The following is a 27,467-nucleotide window of genomic DNA, read 5'->3' as shown; positions in this document are numbered from 1 at the left end:
AGAGTCACTGTGTGATGAAACTTTTATGGGTAGATATCCTCCAATCTGTAAGACACATGGCATAAGCTCTTCCTAGAAAATTTGAGGGAGTAAAGCCTCCTGGAGGTTTGGGAATCTAATTCCATTCCTATGTGTCTAAAAAGAAGGTATGGAATCAAAGAAGATTGCTTTCAAGCCTAATATTGCCTTGTATTTTGAAAGCACACAATTGTTTGATTTCACAGGTTCCTATCGGAGGAGAATTTGTTTTAATATTGCAAGCACTGGTAGGAAAAGGAGAAATTCTCAAGAATGATATTCATGCTTGTCCCTTTGGCTATCAGACTGTCACAACTATTTTTAAACTTTCGAAATAATTGTTTTTAACTGGAATGAAGTAGTTGGAGTATCTGGAGCTAACCTCCACAGAAAAGATACCAAAACCTTCCATTCTACCTACCTATCAAAGGCATGAACATAAGGAAAAAGATCCCTGCCAGACCAGGACTGAGTGGGAGTCTTAAACATCCCACAAAAAATCTTTTCCTTTTTCAAAATGAAGAATTATTAAGACTCCCATTTTTTCTTGGCTAGGATAAATAAAAAAACTGTCTCTGTAGTAAAAAAAAAAAAAAAAAAAAAAAAAAAAAAAAAAAAAAACTGAAACAGGCTTAAATTCTCTTTCACTGAGGAAAGTACTGGGTAAAACTTGAGTTTACATATCTTCTACCCCTTGTTCCATGATTTTCTAGAAATTATAAGACAGCCAAAGGCATGTTGGGAAGGAAAGTAGTTTTCTTACTTCATTTTCTTTTGCCAATTTCTGTTTCTTAAAAAAAAAATACAGTGAAACTAAGATGGCAGATTAGGCTCTTAAATATTTGGCAACAGTTACAAAGTCCTTGCTTATCCAATGAGAAACTGAAGCTGAGCTAAAGAAAGATGATGCCAATGGTACCATAATTATTCATTCTGTTGAGCAGAGAAATTAGCTTCTCACAACAGGCTCGGACAAATATCAGCTCTTTCCTGAACAGATAAAGCATTAAAAATAGAGTTTAAAAATCAAATAATGCTTGATTTTAACATACACGCTGTTTCTAGTTCTTCATCTTAGGCAGCCATAAGGAGGCTACAAGGAGAACGAGTCTCATAGCAGCTGTTATGATGTCACATTCCATAACCTCTGAACTCTACCTTTAGACTATTAGAGCTGCTGTTGCCTTGGGATTTCCACAACACACTTCTTGCCAGTTGAGTCAGAATGAAGTCTTTTCCTTTGCTTCACCATGTTTTGTGTTTTGTTTGCTATTGCTGTGCTGGTAAGTCATAGATACCTGGACATCCTTGTTTATTTTTCTTTCCTTTCTATGTCCAAAGACCATTCTTCTGCTCTTCCCATCCCTATTTTACTCATTCCTTTCGGAATTACTTCAGTCTGCTTCTTTGCCTCCTCCTCTCAGTATCTTCTGTCTAATACATTTATACATCTGCTTCCCTTCCTTTCACTTCCTTCTCCTCTCTTCCATGACTTTCTGCCCCACCTGTTTAATTTCTCTGCATCAGATATGATGCCTTTGTCTATCTTTCCTCACACATTCCTTATTTTCATTTAGTTTAAATGCTCACAGAAGAAGAGATGTAGCGTCACTCTCACGTTGTTGTCATGATGGAAATAACACATTCACATCTACTCACATAGAAGATCAATCACACATGCAAAAGAAGCTAGGCCACACTGAACATGCAACAGGAACTTTCTAGTTGAATTTGAGTATATTAATAAAAAACAGATCTTCAGTACTGAAAATGTTTTGTTATGTTCATTATCCCTATTCCTATCATACCCCCCTTTCAGTGCCCCGAATGTCAAGAATGAGTGTGAGTTCAAGCTCATTGACTGAGAATCTATCAGCAACAAATAGCTACATTGATGCACCGTGGCTGGCATCGATGCCTGGAAATTGCCAGGGCATTGTTCTGACTCCATGGCTGCTTCTTTCTACAGCTAACTGTCTGAAGAAATCGTGAGTATGGAAGAGAAAACATTCTTGGGTCTTCTTGGATATGATTAAGTGAATTTTCCATTTCAGGTGTATTATTCCAGAGAAACTGAAGAAAATGCTGATATGAATCACTTTCTGGTACTCAGAGCCTGTAATGGGCTTTTTACTATTACACAGCCAACATGTTTTCTGTCTTCTCACACTTTATTTTCCCATTTCCTTCTCTCTCATTCATTCTATTGAAAGTTAATTGAATATTCACCATTGACATGCTCAAAACTGATTTCTGAGGAGTCAGATAAATGGTTAAATCGTGCCTGTAATCAAGCCTGATGGCTGGAGGCTGATTCCTGGAGGGATAATGAACTCCTGCAAGTTATTCTGAGTGCGATGCACTTGCTGTGGCTTGTGTATTATAAAGGTCCGGAAATCACTGAAGGAAGACCCCAGACTCAGCTAGTATGCAAAAACAAAAAGCAATTATTCTGCAGAATCAACAAGCAGACAAGGGAGAGGGGAGATGTGTGTGTGAATCTGTGTGTATGCAAACCATTCTCTAAAAATGGCAGTGCCAAACAAAGGAATGAAGGTCTTCCTCTAGGGAACCAGGGAACTTGTAGACGGATTAGGTAATCTAAAATTTCACTGGTGGGTTCTGGGGGGGAGGGTCACAGGTGGTCAGTAGTCTGCATTCCTATGTCATGAATGTTCAACCATAGGATGAAGTAGGGCTGTCCAGCACAGATTCTGAGTTAAGATATTTCCCCATTTTTGTGGTTATCCCCAGGCTGTTCTTTGGGAGGAGGGTTATGATTTGTTGTTCTGAATTTTATGATCTGTTTTTAGAGCTGGTGTCTCATGACTTACTTTCTGGGACTTGTGGTCTATTCCTGAAGCTGGTGCCTTATGGCCTTTTAAAAAAAAAAATCAGTGCTGGTCTTTAAAATGGAGACAAATGGGTTTATATTGTCCTTTCATTATATATATACAGGCATACATAAAAATAAATAAATTTATAATATGAAATAAAACTTTTTAAAAAGGAAAGATACAATCTCTATACTTGAAGACATGTTAGTGTTTTATCAAAAATAAAGGAAGAAATTTGTGTCATCTGAAGAAATTGGATTTTATCACCAATGTAACAAACCAGAAATATTAGTTTTGGGAATGGCAATATTACTAAGGTTATAATCTGTTCATGATTACTTAATCTTGTATCAGTTCAGTGACAAAATCTTGTTCAGTCTTTTCTCCTTTGTCTTCATTCCCTATGGCCATTACTTTAATTCAGATATTTATGGTGTTGACTCTGGAATACTTCTATAACTGTTCTTTAGTCTATTATCTATATTCTTTTTGTCTTTTAAAATTTTTGGGAGGGGGACCAGGAAGGTGGCAACATTTGGAATGTAAATAAATAAAACAATTACAAAATTAATTAATTATTTGGGAATTTGCATACAAAAAGTTTTGATCATATCACCCCACCTACTCCAAGGTCTATTCCTACCTCCCTACGCATCCAAATTTAAGTGCTTTCTCTCCCTAAGATTCATGAAGTCCAAAATGTGCTGTTCAAATGTTTCTGGGTGTGGAGCCTGTCCCTTGATGTGGTCATCCTAGTATTTAAAAAAAAAGAGTCTCCAGCAACTAACAAATGTCAATAGCTCCCCAGCTAGGGGTTAGACTTCATGATAATCTTTCCCCTTCTATGCTAGGACTTTTTTTTTCCTGGTTTGAGTTTATACAGGTCTTATGCATGCTGTCACAAATGCTGAGTTTATATGTGCAAGTTTGCTGTTGTGCCCAGAAAACACTATTTCCTTGAAATTACCCACATCCCCTGACTCTTATGATCTTTTAACTTCCTCTTCCGTGAAGATCCCTGACCCTTGGGATAGAGGTGTGAATTAAATGTCATACTAAGGGTTGAGCTCTCTAAAGTCTTTTACTCTCTACATGCTGACCAGTTGTGGGTCTCTGTTAAATGCCATCTTCCACAAGAAGAAGCTTCTCTGGGGCTGGAGAGGTGGCTCAGTGGTTAAGAGCACTGACTGCTCTTCCAGAGGTCCTGAGTTCAATTCCCAGCAACCACATGGTGGCCCACAACCATCTGTAATGAGACCTGATGTCCTCTTCTGGTGTGTCTGAATACAGATTCAGTGTACTCACATACATTAAATAAATAAATAAATAATTTAAAAAATCTTAAAAAAAAAAGAAGAAGCTTCTCTGATGGTAGTTGAGAGACACACTGATGTATGAATATAGCAATAAGTTATTAGGGGTAGTTTTAATACTATGTCCATTTTGGCAGAATAATTGTCATAGGTTCTTGTAGGTCTCCTGGCCCTCATGGATTATCAGCTGATTCTGTCCATAAGGGCAAAGGGAGTAGAGATGTCAAACAGGAGGTTCAGAAGCCCCATGAGTACATATAGTGAGTAAACCACATGAGGTCCCTCAGTCAGTAGGCGGAGTTTGCTTGCTGGAGCTGTGCAGTGGGATGAGGTGGCAAGCAGGTGGGCAGCTTATGTCTCAGGGTTCCTATTTGGAGTTCCAGATTGGGCCATATGTGGTCCCAGATTGTTGTAGTGTGAGGTGGGTTGTTGTGGGAGGTGGCAGAGACTAGTAAGTAGCCAGGCAGGTGGAATGGCTTCAGTTCTTATCTCTGTACTCTATATTCTTTAACAGCAAATTAATTTCTCCTTACAAAATCACATGTTGCTACCCATTAGAATTATACATGAATCAACAGTTATTTTCCCATGGGAATTTTTATTTAACTTTTGCTAAGGGAATACCAACATTCACAAGTGGAGAGAAAAGTAAAATTAAATCTCATACACTCATTACTCTATTTCAGAAAATATTACTATGTCATTCTTCTCATTGTGCTTTTACTCATATAATTTGATTTCAATCCCTTAAATAAGTGGCTTTTTGTTGAAAATAATTTTTATACAATATATTCTGATCATGGTTTCTCCTCCCATATTCTCTCCACTTCCCCAGCCATCCAACCCCATGATTTTCTTTCTTTCTTTTTAGAAAACAAAACAGGCAAAAAAAAAAAAAAAAAAAAAAAAAAAAAAAAAAAAAAACCCACAAAAAATGGAACAAAAGAAACAAGGAAAAAAGCACACAAAACACACAGACACACACACCACACACACAGACACACACATAGACACACACACACACACAGACACATACCACAAAAGAAAACCAAATTGGAAACTGTATAAGAATACAAGCAAAAAAGACAAAAAATATAATTGTTGTTTTTGTTAACTGTCTTCTGGTGGTGAAACTCCATTGAAGAAAAGCAAGTTTTCTTTTGCAAGAGTTGTCAATTGGATAACTTCTTGGTTAGGGATGAGAGGTTGTGTCTACTTCTCTCAGCACTGGGACTCCATATGGCTTAAACTTGTGGAGGCCCTATGTATGCTGCCATAGTCTCTGTGGGTTTCTATGTTTTAGCCATGTTATATCTGGAAGACACTGTTTCCTTGGTGTGATTCATTGTTGAATCATCCCACCTTCTTTTCAATATTGTTTTCTGAGCCCTGAGGGGAGGGGTTTGATGGATATATACAACTTAAGACTGAGTATGAGTGAAAGGAAGACATGACCACTCTAAGGTAAGGTCGAGGAGAAGGTTTTTATTGTAGATATGAGGGAGAGTATACAGCCAGTGGCATCAGGAAGAGTCCTGAGAGAAAGAAGTAGACTGAACATGGCCAGTAGACTAAACTGGGCCATGAGAAGAGGGAGAGGGGATGAGGGTGAGAGGGGAAGGGAGGAAAGCAAAGGAGGACAAAACAAAGAGAATTGAAAGTGGAGCTAAGAGCACAAAATGGCGGTTTGTTTTTTTTTTTTAAAAATAGGAATTAGAAGCTGGGGGAAGGGAAGTGAAGACCCTGGGTGGTAGGTGAGAAGAAGGAGAGGAGCCACAGGTAGGCACCCCAGGTAGCCCTTTGTCCTGAGGATCTGACATTCCAGCCTTTTTGTCAATGATAAAAGGCAACATAATCTATTGTAATTGCTTCTTAGCTGAAATTTGGGAATCACTGTCTGAAAGGTGATTGACACCAGGAAGGGAGGGAGGAGGATGGAGGGCATCTGTTTTGCCTGCTGCCTAGGTCCTGTGGGACCATCTGGGGCTAGCCCCTTTGGAGCAGTCTGGGATGTGGGTTCCTAAGAAACACCTGGAGCTGACACATAGGAAGCTTTCAGCACATCTGCTTTCAGCAATTCCAGGGAATGTTGGTTTTGATTTGGACCAGTTTGCAGTCTGCAGTTCATTGGAAATCTGATGGGACTTTCCAAGTTCTTAGAAATTAGATTTAGTATACGAATACATTTTTGTCAGTACTTGGTTTTTTTTAAAGGTTTGATAGTGTGCATTAAGATCTTACTAGTTACAATGAGCATAAAGTACATGTAAAACAGGATGTAACCTGGAAGTAGTCAAGGATTTCTTGGTATGTAAGGATTAAACATAATGGTTTTTCTTTTTTTTTTTCTTTTTTTTAAAACCAAGTACTGACAAAAATGTATTCTTATACTTTTATTCAAAAATGCTTAAAATCTGTACATTTATCTTTGTTTTATAAAATAAAGTTGTTCAACTAAAAAAAAAAAGAAATTAGGTTTAGGTCTAGTTTCCTGAACTTTCAATTTGAAGCCTGTCATGGAATCAGCCTAGCTGGTCTCAGTTAAAACTCTTGAACATTTTAAGTCTTAGTATAAAAGTGGCAGAGCGAAAGGAAAAGCAATCTAAACTACTCATTTTCCACATACCTTAAATCAGGTATAGCCTTACAACATTCTTTTACTCAGTTTAAATTACTTTCCTACACCCTCACAACTTATTTAAGATTTCACATCCTTAGACCTTTACAACTTGCAATTACATACATTAAATTACTGTCTTAGACCCCTGCCAGGACTTACAATATCTTCAAACCTTTTCTTTCTGCCCATTTACATAAGTTACAGATTTCTGAGAGCAGTCATTGCAAAACAAGTTCCTTTAAATAAAGGAACAGTAAAAAAGTTACATTGCAACTTGATTTGTGAATTTATGTATTTCAATGTGAAGTCTGCCAGTCTGAAACCTAGTAGCTCTACAAAAAGGCCTGATTTTGCACATTAAATGGTTGACCAGTCAGCTGCCACAGGGGGAGGAGTTGAGGGCCTACTGCTGCAAAACTGATAGAGCTGCAGTTAGCCATCAACATCATTAGATCTGAGAAAGATAAATTATAGCAGGAAATATCATACAAATGTTTTCTGTATCAATTAAAATGGCAGAGACATTCCACTACCTGGACAATTACCCTAGGCTCCAGATGATGGTCTTGATCATTTTGTTGGGGGCAGAATTAGTTGGTTTTGGCTGTCACACAGCATTATACTTTCATCAAAGACATCATTGGCTTTCAGATGCCAGACCCAGAATGTCCGAGAGATTTTCCTGTGGAGCAGGAATTTGGGAAAACTTACCCCAGTGAAACAGACAGATTAGGGCAGTCAACCTAACGGTGTCCACACTTTGGACAGGGCTCTGGCACTGGGTGAGGCATGGAACAGTTTTTTTTCAAGTGGTTACCATTACCATAATCTAGGTAGAGTCATTTGCGTTTCAGTATCTTTTGGAGATCTTAGGGTTGCTTCTAGGAGCTGCCACATTCAGCAGATCTCTGAGGAGTTGTGGACTATCTATTAAGTCTTACTTGGTTTTAGTTACTTGCTTTAGGTTTAATCTTGGAATCACATACAAAGGTTAAATAAAGCTTATGCCTATATAGTGAATTAACATGATTGTGAGCATAGTTCTGAGCATGTTAAAGAATTTGATCATGAAGTGACTGATGACTAACTTGCATGTTTTACCTAAGTTGGTAGCTTTTATAAGATGAGTATTTTACAGAGTTCAAGATTTAATTGAAGATCCTTCAGCATCAAAATTAAACTAAACTGTAAGTGCAGTCTACAGAGAAACTGAGAACTTTATAAAACATAAATATAGCCCATATCAAGACTAGAAACCTTATGCTTCTGATTCCTTTATAGCATAACCTTATAGACTATCACAGACTTTTTTATGATTCAGATTATTTAAATAGCTAAATGTTAACAAAGTTTGCAGAGACACAGAGACTAGACAGTTATTGTTAAACTGAGTAGATTTTAGGGGTTTGTAAATTTTATTTATCAAACATATGTTGTTCCTTAAAAATTTCTAGGAGATTGGTGTTGAACAGCTAGCAAAGAAACAATAGTTAGACATATAGCTTTCTTTTTTAACAAAAGATTTATTATATGGTAGTACACTGTAGCTGTCTTCAGACACACCAGAAGAGGGCATCAGATCTTATTACAGATGGTTGTGAGCCACCATGTGGTTGCTGGGAATTGAACTCAGGACCTCTGGAAGAGCAGTCAGTGCTCTTAACCTCTTTTTCCTTTAAGTGATTTTTGTGTTTCTTCTTTAAGAGTTTCAACTTGTTTGTGTGTGTTCTCCTGGTTTTCCTGTACTTCTTTAAGTGTGTTATTTATGTGCTTCTCAAAGATCTCCATCATCATCGTAAAGCATGATTTTAAGTATAAATCTTATATTTCTGGTGAGTTGGGATATCCATTATTTGCAGTGGTGGGAGGGACTGGGTTCTTATTTTGACAGATTGTCTTGGTTTCTGTTTCTTAGATTCTTGTGTTTGCCTCTTGCCATCTTGTTATAGGTGATGTTAGGTGATCTTGTCTCTTACTGGAGCTTGTCTCTCTTGTGGGTCTGTGGGCCTGTGGTCTCCAGAGGGAGATTTTTCCCTGGTATTCGTCTCTCTGGGTAGGCTGTGAGTTCTGAAGGCAGAGCCCAGTCCTGATGCATCTGAGATGGTTCTGGCCTTGGGCCAGAAGTGTGCACTCCCAGGCAGTACCACTGCCTGTGCTGGGAGAGTTCTGGCAGCCTCTGCAGCCAGTGTTCTTAACCACAGAACCATCTCTCCCGCCCTCTATGTCAGTTTCTGTTAATCTGAGTAGACCTTTATAACCTTACGAATTGATCATATAAAAAATCTAACTCTACATATTAATCCAAAATATTTTGGAGACCTGCTGTTGCCTCCTTGGTCTAAAAAGGAGACAATGTTAAGCAGAGGACTAAGTGGGCTAAGAAAGTTTATAATTGTTACCTTAGTTGGTTTATAACATGTGTTTGCATTAATCAAGATGGTGAAGCTGCATTGCACATACTCTTTTTAACCTTAATAAAGATGGCTGCCAGCCATGTGGTTGCTTCTACCCTGATGAGGTCATTAGGCAAGATGGAGGCAAGCCATATAGTTCTTATTTCAAAGTATCTATTTTACTAAACAAGAGTTGAATCCAAGTTACATACACACATACATAATGATACGGTAGATCTATTTTTTTAAACAAGAATGGAATCCAAGTAGCACACATAGATATACACATATATACAATATAATAGAGTATCTATATATAGTTTTTTAACTATCAATCTTTTGCCACAAGTTTTAAGCTAATTTTTTTGTTAAAGGTTTTATATATTTCAAAAAAATTACACTACAGAAAACTCACAGATTCTAAGATAGTTTAAAATATAATATTAGATTTTTTTTGAGAGCAAAGAACTCATAGAGATAAAGGATTTTCAAGAGTGGAAAGTAGAAAAAGCTTAGAGATAAGATTACACTTTTTGAAGTGTAGAACAGAGAAAATTTAGATATAAGAGATTTTGGGATCATCTGCTTATGCAAGGACAGAATGTGTCACCATATGAGAGAATTTGAAAAGTGAGTGTGCCATCTTTGGCCATTGAGCTCTATGAGGCGAGGCTGTTTTCAGCAATACAGAAAGGCTTTAATAAAATCTCAGAGTCTGAGAAGAAAATTGAGTTCTAGGAGGAAAAGAGAAAGAATTTCAATATAAACTTCATAAGAAGGAGTATTCCAATAGGTTCCAAGAGGGAGCTGAAAGATGTGAGCAGGTCATGGTATAGAAACTCCCCCAGAGGGAAGATTCCAATATTATAAAGACCCAGTAGGGTATAGAGAAGAGACAGCTCCTAGTAGGTTATAAAGAAGAGACAGCTCCTAGTGGGAGGCAAAGAAAGGGTCACTGTATAGGACCAGGAGTGAGTAAGGAAGCTGTAGAGCAGGTAAAGGATAAAACAGCTGAGGTGGGATGGGAGAGGCTTTTGGGAAAAGGGAAGGTTCCAACAGAGATAGATTGGTAGTACCTTAGTAGAGGGAAAAAGAGGACAAAGAGGCAGACTCCAGAATTTGGAGTCAGATATGGTAGGTGGCAGAAGTCCACAGAAAACAAATGATTCATCCACACCTTGGAAGACTCAGATCAGGAGCTTGGTTCGGAGAGACTGAGTCCCTTGGAAGGGAGCTCACACATGCCCCTCCAGGGTGTCGAGCACCAGATGAATGAAAAAGATGAGACTGCCAGGTTATGATTGAGGAGAAAGTTTTTACTGTAGATATGATGGAGAGGATAGCCAGAGGCATCTGAAAGAGTCCAGTATTGTCTTAGTCAGGGTTTCTATTCCTGCACAAACATCATGACCAAGAAGCAAGTTGGGGAGGAAAGGGTTTATTCAGCTTACACTTCCACATTGCTGTTCATCACCAAAGGAAGTCAGGACTGGAACTCAAACAGGTCAGGAAGCAGGAGCTGATACAGAGGCCATGGAGGGATGTTACTTATTGGCTTGCTTCCCCTGGCTTGCTCAGCCTGCTTTCTTACAGAACCCAGGTCTGATCCTCCTCCTCCTCCTCCTGCTCCTCCTGGTTGGAGCGCAGTGTCCGGAGCGGGCTGGGGGGAGCGAACACAAGAGCCGGGTTCAGTACCTTTTCCTCTGCCCCCAGCCGGAGCCCGGAGCCCCCCTCCCCTTCCTTCCCGCCCCCTCCCCTCCCCAGCCCTGCCCTCCCCCTTGTCCCGGGATCACTCCGTCGCAACCACCATGATGGAAGACGACGGACAGCCCCGGACTCTACACACACAAGCTAAGACATATGGTTATCTTCAGAAAACAATATGGTGTTTATAGCCTAGATACTTAGGTAACCTCTCCAGAGATGTGACAGAAGTCCTTATTCTGCAGTTATTCAGTCAGATTGGACCCTGCAAAAGCTGTAAAATGATAACAGAGCATACAAGCAATGACCCATATTGCTTTGTGGAATTTTATGAACACAGAGATGCAGCTGCTGCATTAGCTGCTATGAATGGGAGAAAAATTTTGGGAAAGGAGGTCAAAGTAAACTGGGCAACAACACCAAGTAGCCAGAAAAAAGATGCTTCCAATCACTTCCATGTGTTTGTTGGGGATTTGAGTCCAGAAATTACAACAGAAGATATCAAATCAGCATTTGCCCCCTTTGGTAAAATATCGGATGCCCGGGTAGTTAAAGATATGGCAACTGGAAAGTCCAAAGGCTATGGTTTTGTATCTTTTTCTCCATAGGATGCAGAGAATGCAATTGTGCATATGGGGTGTCAGTGATTGGGAGGTACCATCTGCTCCTAAAAGTACACAAGAAACTAACACTAAGCAATTGAGATTTGAAGATGTAGTAAACCAGTCAAGTCCCAAAAACTGTACTGTGTACTGTGGAGGAATTGCTTCGGGGCTAACAGATCAACTTATGAGACAAACATTTTCACCATTTGGACAAATTATGGAAATACGAGTTTTTCCAGAGAAGGGTTATTCATTTGTCAGATTTTCAACTCATGAAAGTGCAGCCCATGCCATTGTTTCTGTGAACGGTACTACAATCGAAGGACATGTGGTTAAATGCTATTGGGGTAAAGAATCTCCTGATATGACTAAAAACTTCCAACAGGTTGACTACAGTCAGTGGGGCCAGTGGAGCCAAGTGTATGGAAACCCACAAGAGTACGGACAGTATATGGCAAACGGGTGGCAAGTACCTCCCTATGGAGTATATGGGCAGCCATGGAACCAACAAGGATTTGGAGTAGATCAATCACCTTCTGCTGCTTGGATGGGTGGATTTGGTGCTCAGCCTCCTCAAGGACAAGCTCCTCCCCCTGTAATACCTCCTCCAAACCAAGCTGGGTATGGAATGGCAAGTTTCCCAACACAGTGAGCTGGGACTCTAAACACAATTGTAACTCACTGAAGGCTGCGATCTCCTGTGACACTCTGAAGACATGAAAAGTAAACATCGAAAAACGAAAATATTTATTTTAAAAATTGAAATGTTTGGAACCTTTAGCACAGCTTTGCTTGGTGAAGGACACGTGTCTTCTAGTTCTGCCTTTTTAAGTTTTTTTGTTCATGATGGATATGAACATGATTTTTCTTTGTGTACAAAAACTAAAATAAAGTCAATAAAGACAAAAAAAAAAAAAGAACCCAGGTCTACCAGCCCAGGGATGGCACCACCCACAATGGGCTGTGCCCTCCCCCTTGATCACTAGTTGAGAAAATGCCTTACAGTTGGATCTCATGGAGGCATTTCCTCAACTGAAGTCCCTTTCTCTGTGATAACTCCAGCTTGTGTCAAGTTGACACAAAACCAGCCAGTACAAGTATAGAGAGAAAAAGTAGTAGATAGAACATGGCAGGCAGAATGAACTGGACCATGAGTGGATGGAGAGGTAGGAAGAGCGAGAAAGAGAGGGAGAGGAGCGAAGAAGGACAAAGAGCAAAGAGAATTAAAGGTGGAGCCAAGAGATGACATGAAGAGAGTATATGGCCAAAATGACAGTTCTTTAAACATAGGAATCAGAAACTAAGGGAAGGGAAGACCCTGGGATATAAAGATTTAGGGTATGTAGCAAGGTGAGAAGATCTGAGAGGAGCAATAGGTATTGAGTGAGACTGGGGGCCAGTGTGCACTTTGGTACACTTTGGTACACTTTGGTACTAATAGGCACCACAGTTAGCCTTTTGTCCTGAGTTCCTTTGGAACAAACTGACAAGTGTTCTAAGATCTCTCATTCTCTGCACATTTTCCCCTATATTAGTTCCCATCTATTGCAAGAGGAAGATTTTATAACAATGATTGAGCAACGCACTGATATATGGGTATAGCAGAATGTTGCTAGGAGTCATTTTATTGCTATCTTTCATTAGCAGAACAGCAGTATTTAGTTTTCCCCTAGACTCATAGCCAATCCAGTCTCATGTTCTTGGCTATCTGAACAGTGTTAAGCATGTATTCTATTTATCTCATAGAGTGGGCCTTAAATCCAGCCAGATAGTTGTTGGTTATTCCCACACCATTTGGGCCACTATTTCATCAGCAGCAAACTATGCAGACAGGTTTCTATTTCAGATCAAAGGGCTTTTGTCAGAGTTAGTGTTTCCTTTTTTTCCCTCTGGTGGCATACAGAGTACCCTCCAGTAGCTTTCCTTAGGTAACAGCTCAACTTACCTATGTTCAATGAGAACATAGAGACAATGTATATTGTCTTCAGCAATAGAGCCTTACCATCAGTTTATGGGGAGCAACCTTAGTAATAGCCTGAGTTGTTTGAGTGATGCCCATGAGGGGCCTTTGGCCAACAATTCAATTATATGCAGTATATGTGTGGCACTGGAAGTTTCTCTTGGTGACAAAAGATGGCTAGCTGGGATACTGTCTCCCTATTGTTTGGTAACTCTACAGTTCCTTCATATTTGCATATGTTTTAAGAAGCTTCTGTAGTAGGTTTCCATGACCCCTCAAATGGCCCCTTCTCTCCCTATATTCTATTTCTTACCCTCTCTTTCCTCCCCTTTCCCATTTAGTCTTCCTGTCCTAGCTCCCCTCCCCATCTCTTCATAACTATATATACACTATTTTTCCTTCCTTGGGAGAACTTCCCTTCTACTCTGGTTGCTTACTCTACATCTATCCACTGTGGTTACATGAATTAGAGCACATCTATCAAATGCTTAAAAGCTAACATCCACATATAAGTGAATACATACAATATTTGTTTTTTGGGGGGTCTGAGTTACGTCACTGATTTTTTTTCTAGTTTCAACCCTTTACCTGTGAATTTAGTAACCTTTTTTTAAGAAAAAAGATTTATTTACTTATTATATATGAATACACTGTAGCTATCTTCAGAAACACCAGAGGAGGGCATCAGCTCTTATTACAGATGGTTCTAAGCCACCATGTGGTTTTTGGGAATTGAACTCAGGACTTCTGGAAGAGCAGTCGGTGTGCTTAACCTCTGAGCCATCTCTCCAGCCCCTTATGGCCTTTTAAAGAACTGAATACTATTTTATTGTGTAAATGTACCAATTTTCCATTATCCATTCATCTGTTGATGAACATCTAGGTTGTTTACAATTTTTGGTTATTGTAAATAGAGCACATTGAGCAAATGTCTCTATAGTAGTATGAAGGGTCCTTTGGATATATGCCCAAGAATGGTTACCTGGATCTTAAGGTCTATCTAGTCCAAACTCCCTGGGGAACTGCCACACTGATTTCCATAGTGGCTGTACAAGTTTTTACTCCTACCAACAATGGAGGAGTTTTTATATCACAGTCAGCATGAGCTGTTATTTATTTGTGTTTTTTATTTTTAGCAATCCTGACAGGTGTAAAATGGAATCTCAAGGTAGTTTTGACTTGCATTCCTCTGATTGATAAGGATGTTGAATATTTGATTGTTTTTCAGTCATTTGAGATTCCTCTGTTTAGAATTCTGTTTAGATTTGTATCTATTTTAATTGGATTATTTGGCTGTTTGATATCTATTTTTTTGAGTTCTTTATGTATTTTAGTTCTTAACTCTCAACCAGAAATGTAATTGGTAAAAACTGTTTCCCATTCTGTAGGTTTCTACTTTCTTTGAATGATAGTGTTCTTTGCCTAACAGAAGCTTTTCAGTTTCATGGAGGCCCATTTAACAATTGTTGGTCTTAGTGTCTGTGCTACTGGTGTTCTGTTCAGGAAGTCTTTTCATGTGCTATTGAGTTCATTTCTATTTCTCACTTTATCTTCTATTAAATTCAGGGTATCTGGACTTATGTTGAAGTCCTTGATCCATTTAGAGTTGAGTTTTGTGCAGGGTGATAATTATGGACCTATTTGTATTCTTCTACATCTGGCTATCCAGTTTGACATTGACCATCATCATTTGTTTAAAATTCTGTATTTTTCCCCAGTGGGAATTTATGGCTTCTTTATCAAAAATTAGGTGTTGATAGATGTGTGGATTTATGTCTGTGTCTTTAATTCAATTGACTAATGTGTATATTTTCATGCTAGTAATATGCTGTTTTTTATCACTGTAGCTCTGTAGCACAATTTGCAGACAGGAATGGTGATCTCTCCATTATTTATTTTTATTATCCAGGACTGTTTTAGCTATCCGTGTGTGTGTGTGTGTGTGTGTGTGTGTGTGTGTGTGTGTGTGTGTTTTCAAATGAAGCTGAGAAATTTTTCTTTCAAGATCTGTGAAGAACTGTGCTGGAGTTTTGATTTGAGTACACCGTGGCTGTCTTCAGACACACCAGAAGAGGACATCAGATCTCATTATAGATGGTTGTGAGCCACCATGTGATCGCTGGGAATTGAACTCAGGACCTCTGGAAGAGCAGCCAGTGCTCTTAACCACTGAGCCATCTCTCTATCCCCTGGAGTTTTGATTGAGATTGCATTGAATCTGTACATTACTTTTGGTAAGATGGCCATTTTCACTATATTCATTCTACTTATCCATTAGCACCTTCTGTTTTTCTTTTTTTCATCTCTCTACCACTTGCTTGCTTCTTTTAGTGGCACCTGGGGTCCCTGAGTGTTTGGGGTCATCTCATAAGTGGTCTGTGAAGTACTGTGTCCCACGTGTGCATTATGGTGCTGGGCAGAGTTCATCTCCAGCCCAGTCTGCCTCAAAGACACCAACTATGTGGCATCAACTAGTGGTCCCTGTCTGGTCCCAATGGCATTGGTCTGGTGGTCATCTCAGGCTTGTTCCTCACCCATACCTACCCAAGTGGCTCCATGTGAAATTTTCTTCAATGATTTTGTTGAAAATATTTCTCTGCTTTTGACTGGGATTTTTTGTCTTATTACTTATAGATTTGGTCTTCTCTTAGTGGCTCAGAATTCTTGAATGTTTTATGTAGGGAATTTTTAGATTTAACATTTTATTTGACTGACGTATCTGTTTATTCTATCTTGATTTCAATGCCTGAGATTCTTTCTTCCATGTCTTGTACTCTGGTGGTGAGGCTTATCTCTAAGTTTTCCACTGTCAATTTTATCTTAGTTTGGGTTTCTCATAGTGATTATGCTTCTACTGTCATGTTGAACTACTCTCATTATTTTGTTCTATTGTTTATGTTTTCACAGACTTCATTAAGGGATTTATTAATATTTTCTTTAAGGTTCTTTAATATATTCACAGTTTCTATTTTGAAGTCCTTCGATTCAACTATATTGCATTTCTCAGGGCTTATCGTAGTAGGGTTGTTGCTGTGCTCTGGTGGAAGCAAGCAGATTTCATATTTTCTTGGTTGTTAACGTTTGTGTTTTAATGCTAGTGCCTGTACATATGCTGTTGGGGTGATTGAGGTGATTCTAGTGTTGCTGCCTGGCCTTGTCTTTCTTAGTGAGTGTTCTATTCCTTGGTTTCTGTTGTCTTATCTTTTTCCTTCCTTCCTTCTTTCCATATTTTTCTCTCTCTTTCTCTTTCTCTCTGTCTAGAGTTTTTATTCAGTGGGTCTCTAGCTCTGGAAGAAGGCGCTGGGCCTTTTGGTGGTGAAGTGTGGCTCGTGCTGGCACCATAGCATGCAGTGGGGCAATGGGAAATTGTTCATGGCGTCCTGGAACTGTTTGACAGCCTCCCAGGGGCACCTTCCAGCTGCAATCTCTTCTACAGTCATGATCTACATGGAGTGCACGCAGGCACTGTACCGGTAGCACTGTGTGACTGCACCAGCAGTGGTCCAGTCCTTGTACTCTCGGTACATTTTGTGTTTGCTACTGAGGGAATTGTAGAGCAGCCAGATGCCAAAGTCCTTCACAGGCAGGATAGGGGGACCCGCCTGCAGTACACATTCTTCCTGAATGACTTCTTCATCTTCTTCAGCTGTGATATGAAGTACCAGAAGCGGAACTTGGCAACCACATGGTTGGGTGCATAGATGCACATTTGGTACAATGGCAGTGTATGGCACTTTGGGGTTGGCAAGCCCACACTCCTGAAGTGTGCCCAATATCTTCATGGCAGTGTGTCTTTATTCGCTGCCACTCAAAAAAGGACTCTTGTTCTTTCTTAATCTTAGAAAAAGTGTGCTGGTTGTGGGTTTCATGGTAGTGGGGTTCATGGGTAATGCTTCTTCATGTCAGTTGTTGGTAGAAAGCTATAGAGGGTGGGTTAAGAGGAAATGCTTAAAGGCGCTTCAGGAAAGAGCTAAGAGGATCCTGTCTAAACTGAGAGGCAGTGTCCCTGGGAATTGCATGTGTGGTGGGAAGATGGGATTTTACAAGTAAGTTGCAGTAGGACAAAGACTAACCTGGAGAAATGGGTGAATGTACTAGGGGGACTTTGGGTCTGAACTAGGAGCTGGAGTTTTCTGTCAGTAAAATTGAGGTAGGAGAAGAGACCCTTGTAAGCAAGTTGTTACCAGGCTCAGAGTAAGAATGGGAAGGTCCTAATGGAGGACAGAAACATCAGGGGGGCGGGGGTTAAAACGAAGGAATAGAGATGTGGTACAAGGAGGGGGTGGTGGAGATAGGCCACAGGAAGGAAGAAATTCTGTGTTCACCGCAAGGTTTGGTAGAGTTCCCCAGGGAATAGAGATAGGGTGGGAGGACAGATGACTGCAAGTATGTAGCTATAGGACTCATATAGCTTTATGAGATGGGAGAATTTTTAATGGAGGACAGGAAGGAGAGTGAAAATAATCTACCCAAATCTAGTATTAGAGTGTCTACAGCAGGACTCAGGTAAAATTTCTTTCTATGTCATTCCTTGGCCAGGTTCAAAGCAAGTTCTGTGGAGTTCTCAGGGATTGAAGGTAGTATGGAAGGAGAGGCACATCAAAACAGTCTGTTACTGGGTTGGGGATAATGCTGGAGGATTTGTCCTGGAAGATAGAAGGGACAGTGGAGAGTGCCTACTTTAATCTCAGACTGTTGTAGACACTGGGGATCCAAGGTAGGGAATCTGGGCTTAGTTTCAATTTAGAGAATGCTACATATGAAATGGCGTTTAGATAGGCTGACTAGTCCTTTTCTTCTTGATTTATTGAACTCATTAAGATCCAAGTATTTTTTGAGAATAAAATAGTTAGTGGTAGAACAGTAGAACTATAAAGGAACCAAAGGCCAATAGAAGGCCTTATATAGGTACTGTTTGGCCTGGAATTAAGATAAGGTTATGATGTCAAATAAATGAGGAACTGGGTTATTTTATAACATTGAATTTGACCTATGCTGCCGAACAATGCCTTTTATAAGATATTATATTGATGATCCTTTATTATAATCAATTAGATTGTTGCACATTCTCTTATCCCAGGAAACCATTACACCTGGACATTTCAGGAATAAATGACCCAGAAAGCATTCCACGTGGCCAAAGAACCTGCCTCCACCCCAAGTTTAATCCCAAAGATGAAAATAATCCACTGAAAGCAGATATTGGCTTGGTCATTCTTGAAGAGCCTATTTATGGGGATGAAATACCACTGTCTCAGTCCACTGATATATCCTTGAAGAGCTGTTCTAAGTGCCAGTACAAACGCTGTTATATATATGAATATCAGAGTAAGTAAAAGGAGTCAAGTTACATTATTTTGTGATATTGGCTCTAGGAATATGACTTCTCTTCTAAAGAAATTAAGTCTCTAAAGAGGAAAATATAATCTAGAAAAAGAAGTGGAGGTCATTACTTATGTCCATATCACATCAGTCCATTGGATGATAAACTGAAGCATATGAAAGAAATGGGCTATGCCTGGATTTAAGTCTCAAATCTTGTTACAGAACTCTTTCTATACACAGGTATTTTTGACTATGTCTTGTTGTGATGAAAGAGCTAACAGAAATTATTTGAGACAGGAGAGATTTATTTTGTCTCATGGTTTCAGAAAGTTCTATATTTGGCTGCTTGTCCTTGTATACTGGGGAGAATACTATTGCAGTTCAAGCATGCTGTAGACGCTGCTCTTCACTTTTTGGTGATCAGGCAGTAGAGAGAAGTAAAAAGTATAGGAAAGAGCAAGAGTAAGATATTGGCCCAAGAGTATGCCTCTAGTTAACTACTTCTTCAACCAGGGTACACTTTTTACCTTTAACCCTATCTCAATATTGCTATCATATCCATCAAATGATTATAATTCATTGTTTTGTTCAGAACTAGATGTTTGGAAATGCTATAAGACATGTCCAGAGGTAGGCTTTACTTAGCTACTCCAAGGTGTTTCTTAATCTGATGAAGTTTATAATCAAGACTAAGCATCATGTTGGGTATTAGTGGCACATACCTTTCGTCCCAACCCTTCGGAGGCAAAGACAGGTTGAGCTATGTGAATTCAAGACCAGCCTAGCCTAGCAAGTTCAAGGATATCCAGGGCTATACACAGAGAAACCCTGTCTTGAAAAAACAAAACACTAACCATCACAACAGTTTAAGGACGGTGTGAATGGTTCAGAAAGTAGAAGGCAAGGAGATATGTAAAGGGAGAAGAGAAAGAAAGGAGGAAATGAAAGGAAGGGATGAAAGGGAAAGAAGACTGTTTTGGGAAGATGATGTGATTGAACTGAGAGTGGTGACAAACCAAAATCTGAAATGTAGTGCTTTGTTTCTCAGAATCATCCTTTATGTATGCTTTCAGGTAGCAAGAAGCTTGGAACCACCAGAGTAAAAAAGATAGAAGTGCAGCTACTAGATTTTTCAACATGCCACCACCAGCATTCCTATCTAGAGAAAACTGTGGGCTTGTGTATTCAGAGTCAACCACGGGAAGACTGCTGGGTAATCATATAGTAGAACAATATTAAAAACAAGAAAATGTGAAAAATGTACAATTATATAAATATGCAAGTAAATGTTAGATAACAGAACATAAGAAAGTTGGTGTCAGGAAAATATGTGAATCTGGAAAGTTTCATTGGATATTTGAGTGGCATAGAGTTTACACAAGGAAGGTTTTAGAAACAAGTGAAAAATGCAAAAAAAAAGAATCAATGGACACAAATACATTTTATCTTTCTTTTTAAATTTTTACTATAGCTTCTCTAGAGACTATAATAAACATTGTATGGTTCAAACTTAGTTGTGTGGAGGTTTAGGAGACATAGATACAACTCATTCCACCCATTTATGTAGAACAGCTGTAGAAAATAAAGCCTTGCACAAGGAAAATTTTAGGTACTAAAATATCTTGGATAATTTACAATCACACATAGAAATAATATTGAAAGACTTCAAGAAAAGCATTGATTTGAACTGTGGAAATCCTGACTGAGTTACTGTAGGATATAACCAGCCTTGGGTGCTAAGTCTTGAGAGATGAGAAATACTTGTGTAAACAAGAATGAATGGAACACTGTTCAAAACCGTGCTTCAAATTGAGATGAGAGAATGACACATGCAAAGCTGTAGAGTTAGTAGCTAAGTGTCATAGAGAATCATCACAAGGAATGAGACAAATACCTGCACTGTTTCTGGAAACATATTGACTATCAGGACTCATGTTAGTTTCTAGAAATTTCAGCAAGCACTGACGGGACTGCTGTTAATTTGGTGAGATAGAAACGAATCAGCTGAGGTCAGTCCTTAGAATGACAGTCTGATAGTGAAGATAAAGGTGCCAGAGTAGATACAAACATCAAAGGATTTACAGTGGTACGGAGGTGGTAGAAAAATCATCCATGGTACCAGCACCCAAAGCTCACCTTCTTGTACAGAAGGTTAAGTGTAGTCACTCCATGGGGCAAATAAGCATAGAAGATATCTGCACGATCTAAAATTGGCACCGAGGGTAAAAGAAAGATCATTTTAAGATGTGTTGAAGTTAATGTTTCAACTACTGACTAAAGATAAGTAGCCATTTACCAAATAGAATAAGTATAAAATGATATGCTGGTATTCAGATCAAAGGAAGCAGAGTAAGACAAGTCTGAGAAATGTAAAAATACCTTGGTTTGGGGGAAACCGTGTTATTTAGATCATGAGCTAGGAGGGAAACAAAAGACCAATAATCATGGGGCAGATTCTGCAGATTTTATCACCTTATAACATAAACATGCTGTGTTTTTTAGAGAATGAAGAGACATGCAAGGATTTTGTCATGAGAAATGATATGACAAAATTTATGTGTTGATGCTTACTCAAAGTTGGTGTGAAAGTGCTCTAAAAGGAAAGACCTGTTGAAGAAATGCAAAACAATTTACGAACTAACCATATCTGAACTAGGGTCATGACAGTGATGATAGGGCAGTTCATGTTCTCATGAGTTTATATATTTTTTGAGCGCTGATAAATAATAAGTAAATAACAGAGTTACTAACTATTTTTAGTAAAAAACGCCAGGATAATAAATATAGAGCAGGGCTTATTATAACCTTGAATTCTGTCTGCAATCTCAAAGAATTGGACTCCAGAGACAGTGTTAGCCTAAAATCCTTGCAATACAAAAGAGAAGTAAGAGTTTTCGTCTATATAATCCCATCTAATACAACTAGGTAATCAGAAAAGGCATTTGTAAAATACATTAATAAAAGTGTTTGAATGGAATTAGGTGATAGCTGATGAAGCAAGTAATTTGAGTAACGGAGCAGTGTTATAGGGGTAGGAAAGGCCAATACAAAGATTTTGATATGTAAATATGTCTGGAATATTTAAATAAAGGACAAGCCAAGTGACTTCTTAGCCAACACCAGCAGTAGGTGGCATCAAAGTAGTAATAAGGGTTTCTAAGGCCTTATAAGCAATTAGGACAACTACTCTTCTAACAGTGTTAAGAATTAAAAGCACGCATTGGAGAGTTTTTAAGCAGAAAGATGTATTTATTGGTCTTTCTTAGATTTCAAGAGGATAAGTTTAGATGCTGTGTTAAGATCAGATGTGAAAAGGACAAGAAAAAAATGCCTTTTTGTAAAGACACTACATTTCCGAACAATAGAAAATCCCTAGATAAGAAAGTTATTTAACTATTAAAATATTCTTTGGGAAATTATTTAAAGTATCAGAATCATTATTCATTGAGAATATGTTACCAGTAGGTAACATGGTGCAGAGAAAAAAGAGGCACTAAAAATGATCTCATTTTTTTTAAACTTTACTTCCCGATCACAGCCCCCCCCCCCCCACTTCTTTCATCCCAGATCTACCCTTATAACTCTCTCCCCCACTGCCCATATCCATTTCCTCAGCGAAGGGGAGCCTCCCTTAGGTATCACCGTTAAGTTTTCTTTTTAAAGTTGAACTTTTGGAGGGGTGTTGTGACTGTCACTAGGAAAATAGAGCAAAAGAAAGATTTTATATGAAGATGACCAATGGTTCTTTTGGGTTTTAACATTAAGTTTGATATAACACTTAGAAATCCAATTTCAGTGCTGATAAAATGACTGATTGTAAGAGTTAGAAAATTTATAATTAGTACTGACACATTCTATATTCTCTTATCAAATGTTTCAACTGTATGTGCCCATGTCTTACATGGGTAATTTTTGGGAGCTGCTTGATAATGAATATTATTTGAATTTTTCCCTCTCCCCCACAAAGTATATGGATTATATAAACAGCAGACTGCATAAGTGACATACATTTCTTGGTTTCCTTATTCAGATACAGAGAGCCAGTCCTGTCCTATGTCTCCTAAAGAAACGCTGGGAACTAGTGGGCCTCATACATAAGACTTCAAGGATATGTCAGAATCCCACAGTCATCATTAGAATAACTCCTTACTTTACCTGGATAAAACGATTCATCAAGGCATCTAAGAAGCTACTGAATCCTACTTCCTCCTTACACTGTGGGACATTGTATGAAAATGATCATGTTCCCCAAATCAGACATAGCTATAATTATATCCCAACCCTACCCTCCCATAATTCCTCCTTGATAGTTTTACAAGGAAACATAAGTATTTCTCCACAAGCCAAACATATTAACAATGTACCAACAATCTTTAATTTTAGTGATGTAAATTATTTTGCTGATAGTCATAGATTATTCCTTGATAAAAGTCAGACCCTACAATCTACCAGTTCATTGCCTGTTGCTGGACTTCCAGAAAATTCTGGACAGAACTTAATTCAATATCATCAGGATACACCTCCACATAATACAGGTAATTTAAGTAAATCTCCATTATCTCAGCTTATTTTTGACACAACTATATCATATACTTCTCCTAAGACTGATGGTGCTAAACCCTGGGGTTTTGTAGTATATAATGCTGATGAGTCTTTTGATAAAATGGCAGATATAATTAAACAATCGAGTCCACCAGAAGATGATGGAGTGAAGCCTGTGAATTTCCATGAAGATAGTCTGACTGATGATACTTGGATGGGAAAAACTACTGATTTAAATGAATACAGGGGTTTTTGGGGGGTCATGTCAAATGGACCTCAGAATCAATATATAACCAAGGCCAACTTACCACAAATTTTCTCTTTATCTGAAGGAGAGGAACCCGGGGGACTCTCTACTTCAGGTGCAGCTGTTAGCAAAATAGACCTGTCCATGGAATCTCTACTACAAAATGAAACATTTGATATGCCTTCTTTTGGAAGTAGAAGAGTTTCTAAACCAAGTGGTATAATTGAGCTCTGGAGTTCTCCTTCTGACTACTATGCAGAAGATCAACCACTTACTGATTCAGTAAGAGCTCAGAATCATCCTGGAACTGATGCCAATAGATTCCAGATTCTACCAATGGACAGTATAGGTATGCCTTCCAATCCTAAATTGGTTACCTATGAATCTTTGCCTGTTGATCTTGAGGCAAAATCCCAAATTAGCCCAGTACAATGCCAAAACAAGGCCAGTCTTAATTTAAGGCCATGATGCAGCCTATAATTGAAACTGAACCCCAACTGAAAGCTAAATATGAGAGAGCTAGACACCCAGATTAATGTTACCCTAAAGTATCTCTAAAATGAAGTAGACATAGTAAGAATTCTTGTCTGTATCAAAGCTTACATGTTTATTGAGACAAATTATTTTTATTTCCTTGGAACAACTTACGGTCTTATCTCATTTGAAATGTCATTTGTTCTTATGGAATATTACATAAACTTATCTCTTTTCAAAAAATTAAAATAAAAACAAATTGAAAAGAAAATAGCTTTCTTATTAACTAGATCTTATTTTGTTCTGGATTTTGTTAGTTTTACGAGGATTATTTTTATATGTGGATCAATTTGATGTTTTGAAAGTTTTCATGTTGAAAAGTATTCCAAGATAACTGAAGAGTCACACAGTTTAAAACCTCTACTAGGGGCTGGAGAGATGACTCAGTCATTAAGAGCACTGGCTACTCTTCCAGAGGTCCTGAGTTCAACTCCCAGCAACCACATGGTGGCTCACAACCATCTGTGATGGGATCTGATGCCCTCTTCTGGCATGAAGGTGTACATGCAGATCAATCACTTCACACACATAAAAAATCTTTCAAACATTCATACAAAAAAGTAAGCTATGCTATGTTTTTCCTAAATTGTAAATATTTTGAAAAACTGTAGCTCAACAGCATAATCAGAATATTAATATAGATACAAGTCATCCATTTTATTTATAATTTTTGTTTTCTTTACTCATTTGCATATATGCTTGCTTTGTAACTTTCAATACACGAGACTCATGTATACATCTTCATGGTCATGAGATATAATAGTTTTATTGCTATAAAGCTTCCTCATGTTACCATTTTATAGTCACATCTACTGCCTTCTCACAAGAATCCTGTCACTATCCTTAATAGACATTAATATGTTCTCCATCACAAAACTTGGATCATTTTGACAATGTTATGATTAGAATCATATTGTATAAGATATTTTGAAAAATGGCCTTTTTATTAAGCATAACTTCCTTAGTATTTAAGTTAATTCTTGTGCCAATATGTATTATGTTAGAAGGTATGTACATATCACTGTTTCTCTATCCACCTGCACATTGAAAACTATCTAGATTATTTCTGGTTTTTATTGTTGCAGCTGTTTTCTGTGGATATTAATATGCAGTATTTGTATAAACCCAAAACTTATTTTTTCTAGGATCAAGATTTCTTGTTAACTCATCTTAGTTTGTTTTTTCCTGTTGATGTGATAAAACCTTCTGATAAGAGCAACTTTAAGGAAGATGAGTTTATTTTAGTTCATGGTTCCGATTATAGTTCACTGTGGTGAGGAAATTACAACTGCAGGAGCTTGAAGGAACTGGGCATATGACGTCCACAGTCAGGAAACATGCTTATCTCATTTTCTCCATTGCATACAGCCCAGAATTCCTTGCCATGTCTCTTCACAGTGACTATGACAGAGGTTTTTTTTTTTTTTCATTTTATTTTGTGGTATATAGGTATCATAGTGTGTTTAATAACTCTGTTGCTGAATAGGGAGAAAAATTACATCAAGTTCTTGCTTAAATGTACTAAACTGTGAAAAGTTCATTCACAGGATTATGTGTAAATTTTTCCTTAGGTTTTTTCCCCTGGGAAAACCCAAGACTGAAATTTATGAGTCCTGTGGTAATAATAAAGCAATGATTAGTTTAGTCTTGTAAGAAACTGACTAAATGCTAAGAAAAAACCCCCAAATTTTATATTAAAAGAAATGGCAAGGTCAGTGAATTGGCGACAGGGAATATGCAGCAGTAGCAGTAGTGCAGGAAATGAAGCACTATAAAGAATGCAAATTGCCACAGTTCTTCTTATACATTGCATTAAACCTAATTAAACTATCTAGGTAAGAAAAAAAGATTGGAAGAATTTTTAAAAAGAATACCACTGTATCTTTTCTATCAAAGAAAAGCGTTAGTTTCTGTTGAAAATAAAAAATGGTATGCCACACAACAATCACAATAAAAGTAGAACATCTTTGTGCATCTCACTATTCACTAGATGGTACTGCATGTTTATATTTATAAATACTATATATTTATGCTTCCTGTTTGAGGGGGAAAGTGCTATTTAGATCATGAGCTAGGAGAAAAGTGAGAGACAATCACTGCCTCTTTTTCCCACTGGTATTACATGCATATGTATACATGCACGCACACGCGCACACACACACACACACACACATACTCACACATACATACGTACACACACACACACACACACACACACACACACACTCCTGAATAGAATGTTCTCAGTCTGTATAATGTTACTTGTATGTATGTTTTCAGGAAGGACCATTTGGTATTGGAGAAGTAGTGTTCCCTAGTTGCCTGTAGGTTTTTGTTGTTGTTGTTTTTGTTTGTTTGTTTTGTTTATTTGTTTAAGGTTGAGGACTTGTGGTCTTTTCCTCATCCAAAGACCACGTGTATTTGTGTTGTTTTTGTTTTGCTCATATTCAGGATGTCCTGTTAGTGAGACTTGATAGATGAAGCTTCTAACATTACTAAGAGGCAAAACCTTACAGCAAATGCCCTGACCCTTTGTCTCTTACAATCTTCTCATTCTCATCTGTAATGTTCTCTGAGAATTAGGTGTGAGAGTTGTACTGTAGATGTATTCTTTGGGACCCGTCTACACAATTCTGTATTTTGATTGCTTATGGTTTTCTGTCATGGTCCCCAACTGTTGCATAGAGAAGTTTCCTTGATGAAGGGTAAAGACTACACTTATGTGTGGGAATGAAGATAAATGTTTAGATTGTTAGGAATTATAGTAGTTTATTGACGTATTGGTTGTTGGTTCCTCTCCAACATCCATTAATCACTAGCATTGATTAATTTGATAGGTTTCCAGTACCAAGCATGACTCCCCTTTTCTTGAGTAGGTTTTGAGTCCAATCATAGAGCTATTAGCTATCACTAAAATATGTGTGCCACTGTTGCACACTTAGGGTGATTGTGCTATGCTGGCCTTTGATGTGGTTCATAGGTGTTATAGCTGAGTAGGATTATTGGTTGATTTTCTCCTTTAGAAGATTTCATTACACCTTCTGGTACCATGAAAGCCAGTCTTTATGAAGGATACATTCAGGTCAATTCCTGTTCAGGGGGTCTTTGGGCCTGTTTTTTTTTTCTTTAAGCTTGTGGTGTCTTCAGCAATAAGGACTTAACTTCTACCTCTGAGAGGTAACCAAGGGCAACAGTAATAGTTTGCTTCAGGAGTCTCATGAACAGCTCTTGTCAACAACTCAAAAGAGGGCTTCTCATGACTGGTTTTGGGGTTTTAGTTATGTGGTCTTCAGTTCTTGGAGGGCACTCCATCATGGGAAAAGTTTATTAAACTATATATGTATATCTATGCACAAAACTACATGTATT

At 38.3% G+C, this 27,467-nt stretch overlaps 1 protein-coding gene and 1 pseudogene across 2 annotated transcripts in view; both read left to right on the top strand.

Moving 5' to 3' along the window:
• Positions 1–1,845: 1,845 nt before the first annotated feature.
• LOC308416082 (uncharacterized protein) overlaps positions 1,846–27,467 on the top strand; it is a gene marked incomplete at both ends in the record, with an annotated part of 55,994 nt that continues 30,372 nt past the window's right edge. Inside the window, 4 exons of the mRNA XM_080911105.1 lie at positions 1,846–2,006; positions 18,531–18,778; positions 19,849–19,988; positions 22,806–22,952. Of these exons, the coding sequence (XP_080767231.1) occupies positions 1,846–2,006; positions 18,531–18,778; positions 19,849–19,988; positions 22,806–22,952 (696 nt within the window). The remainder of the gene's footprint in view (positions 2,007–18,530; positions 18,779–19,848; positions 19,989–22,805; positions 22,953–27,467) is intronic.
• Positions 11,030–12,345, top strand: LOC308415892 (nucleolysin TIAR-like; annotated as a pseudogene). Its single transcript has one exon. The product of its transcript is annotated as a nucleolysin TIAR-like (transcript).

The sequence above is a fragment of the Micromys minutus genome, assembly GCF_963924665.1.
Source record: "Micromys minutus genome assembly, chromosome: X".
Classification (NCBI taxonomy): domain Eukaryota; kingdom Metazoa; phylum Chordata; class Mammalia; order Rodentia; family Muridae; genus Micromys; species Micromys minutus.
Note: the sequence above shows the minus strand (reverse complement) of the source record. Positions and strands in the feature narration are given on the sequence as shown.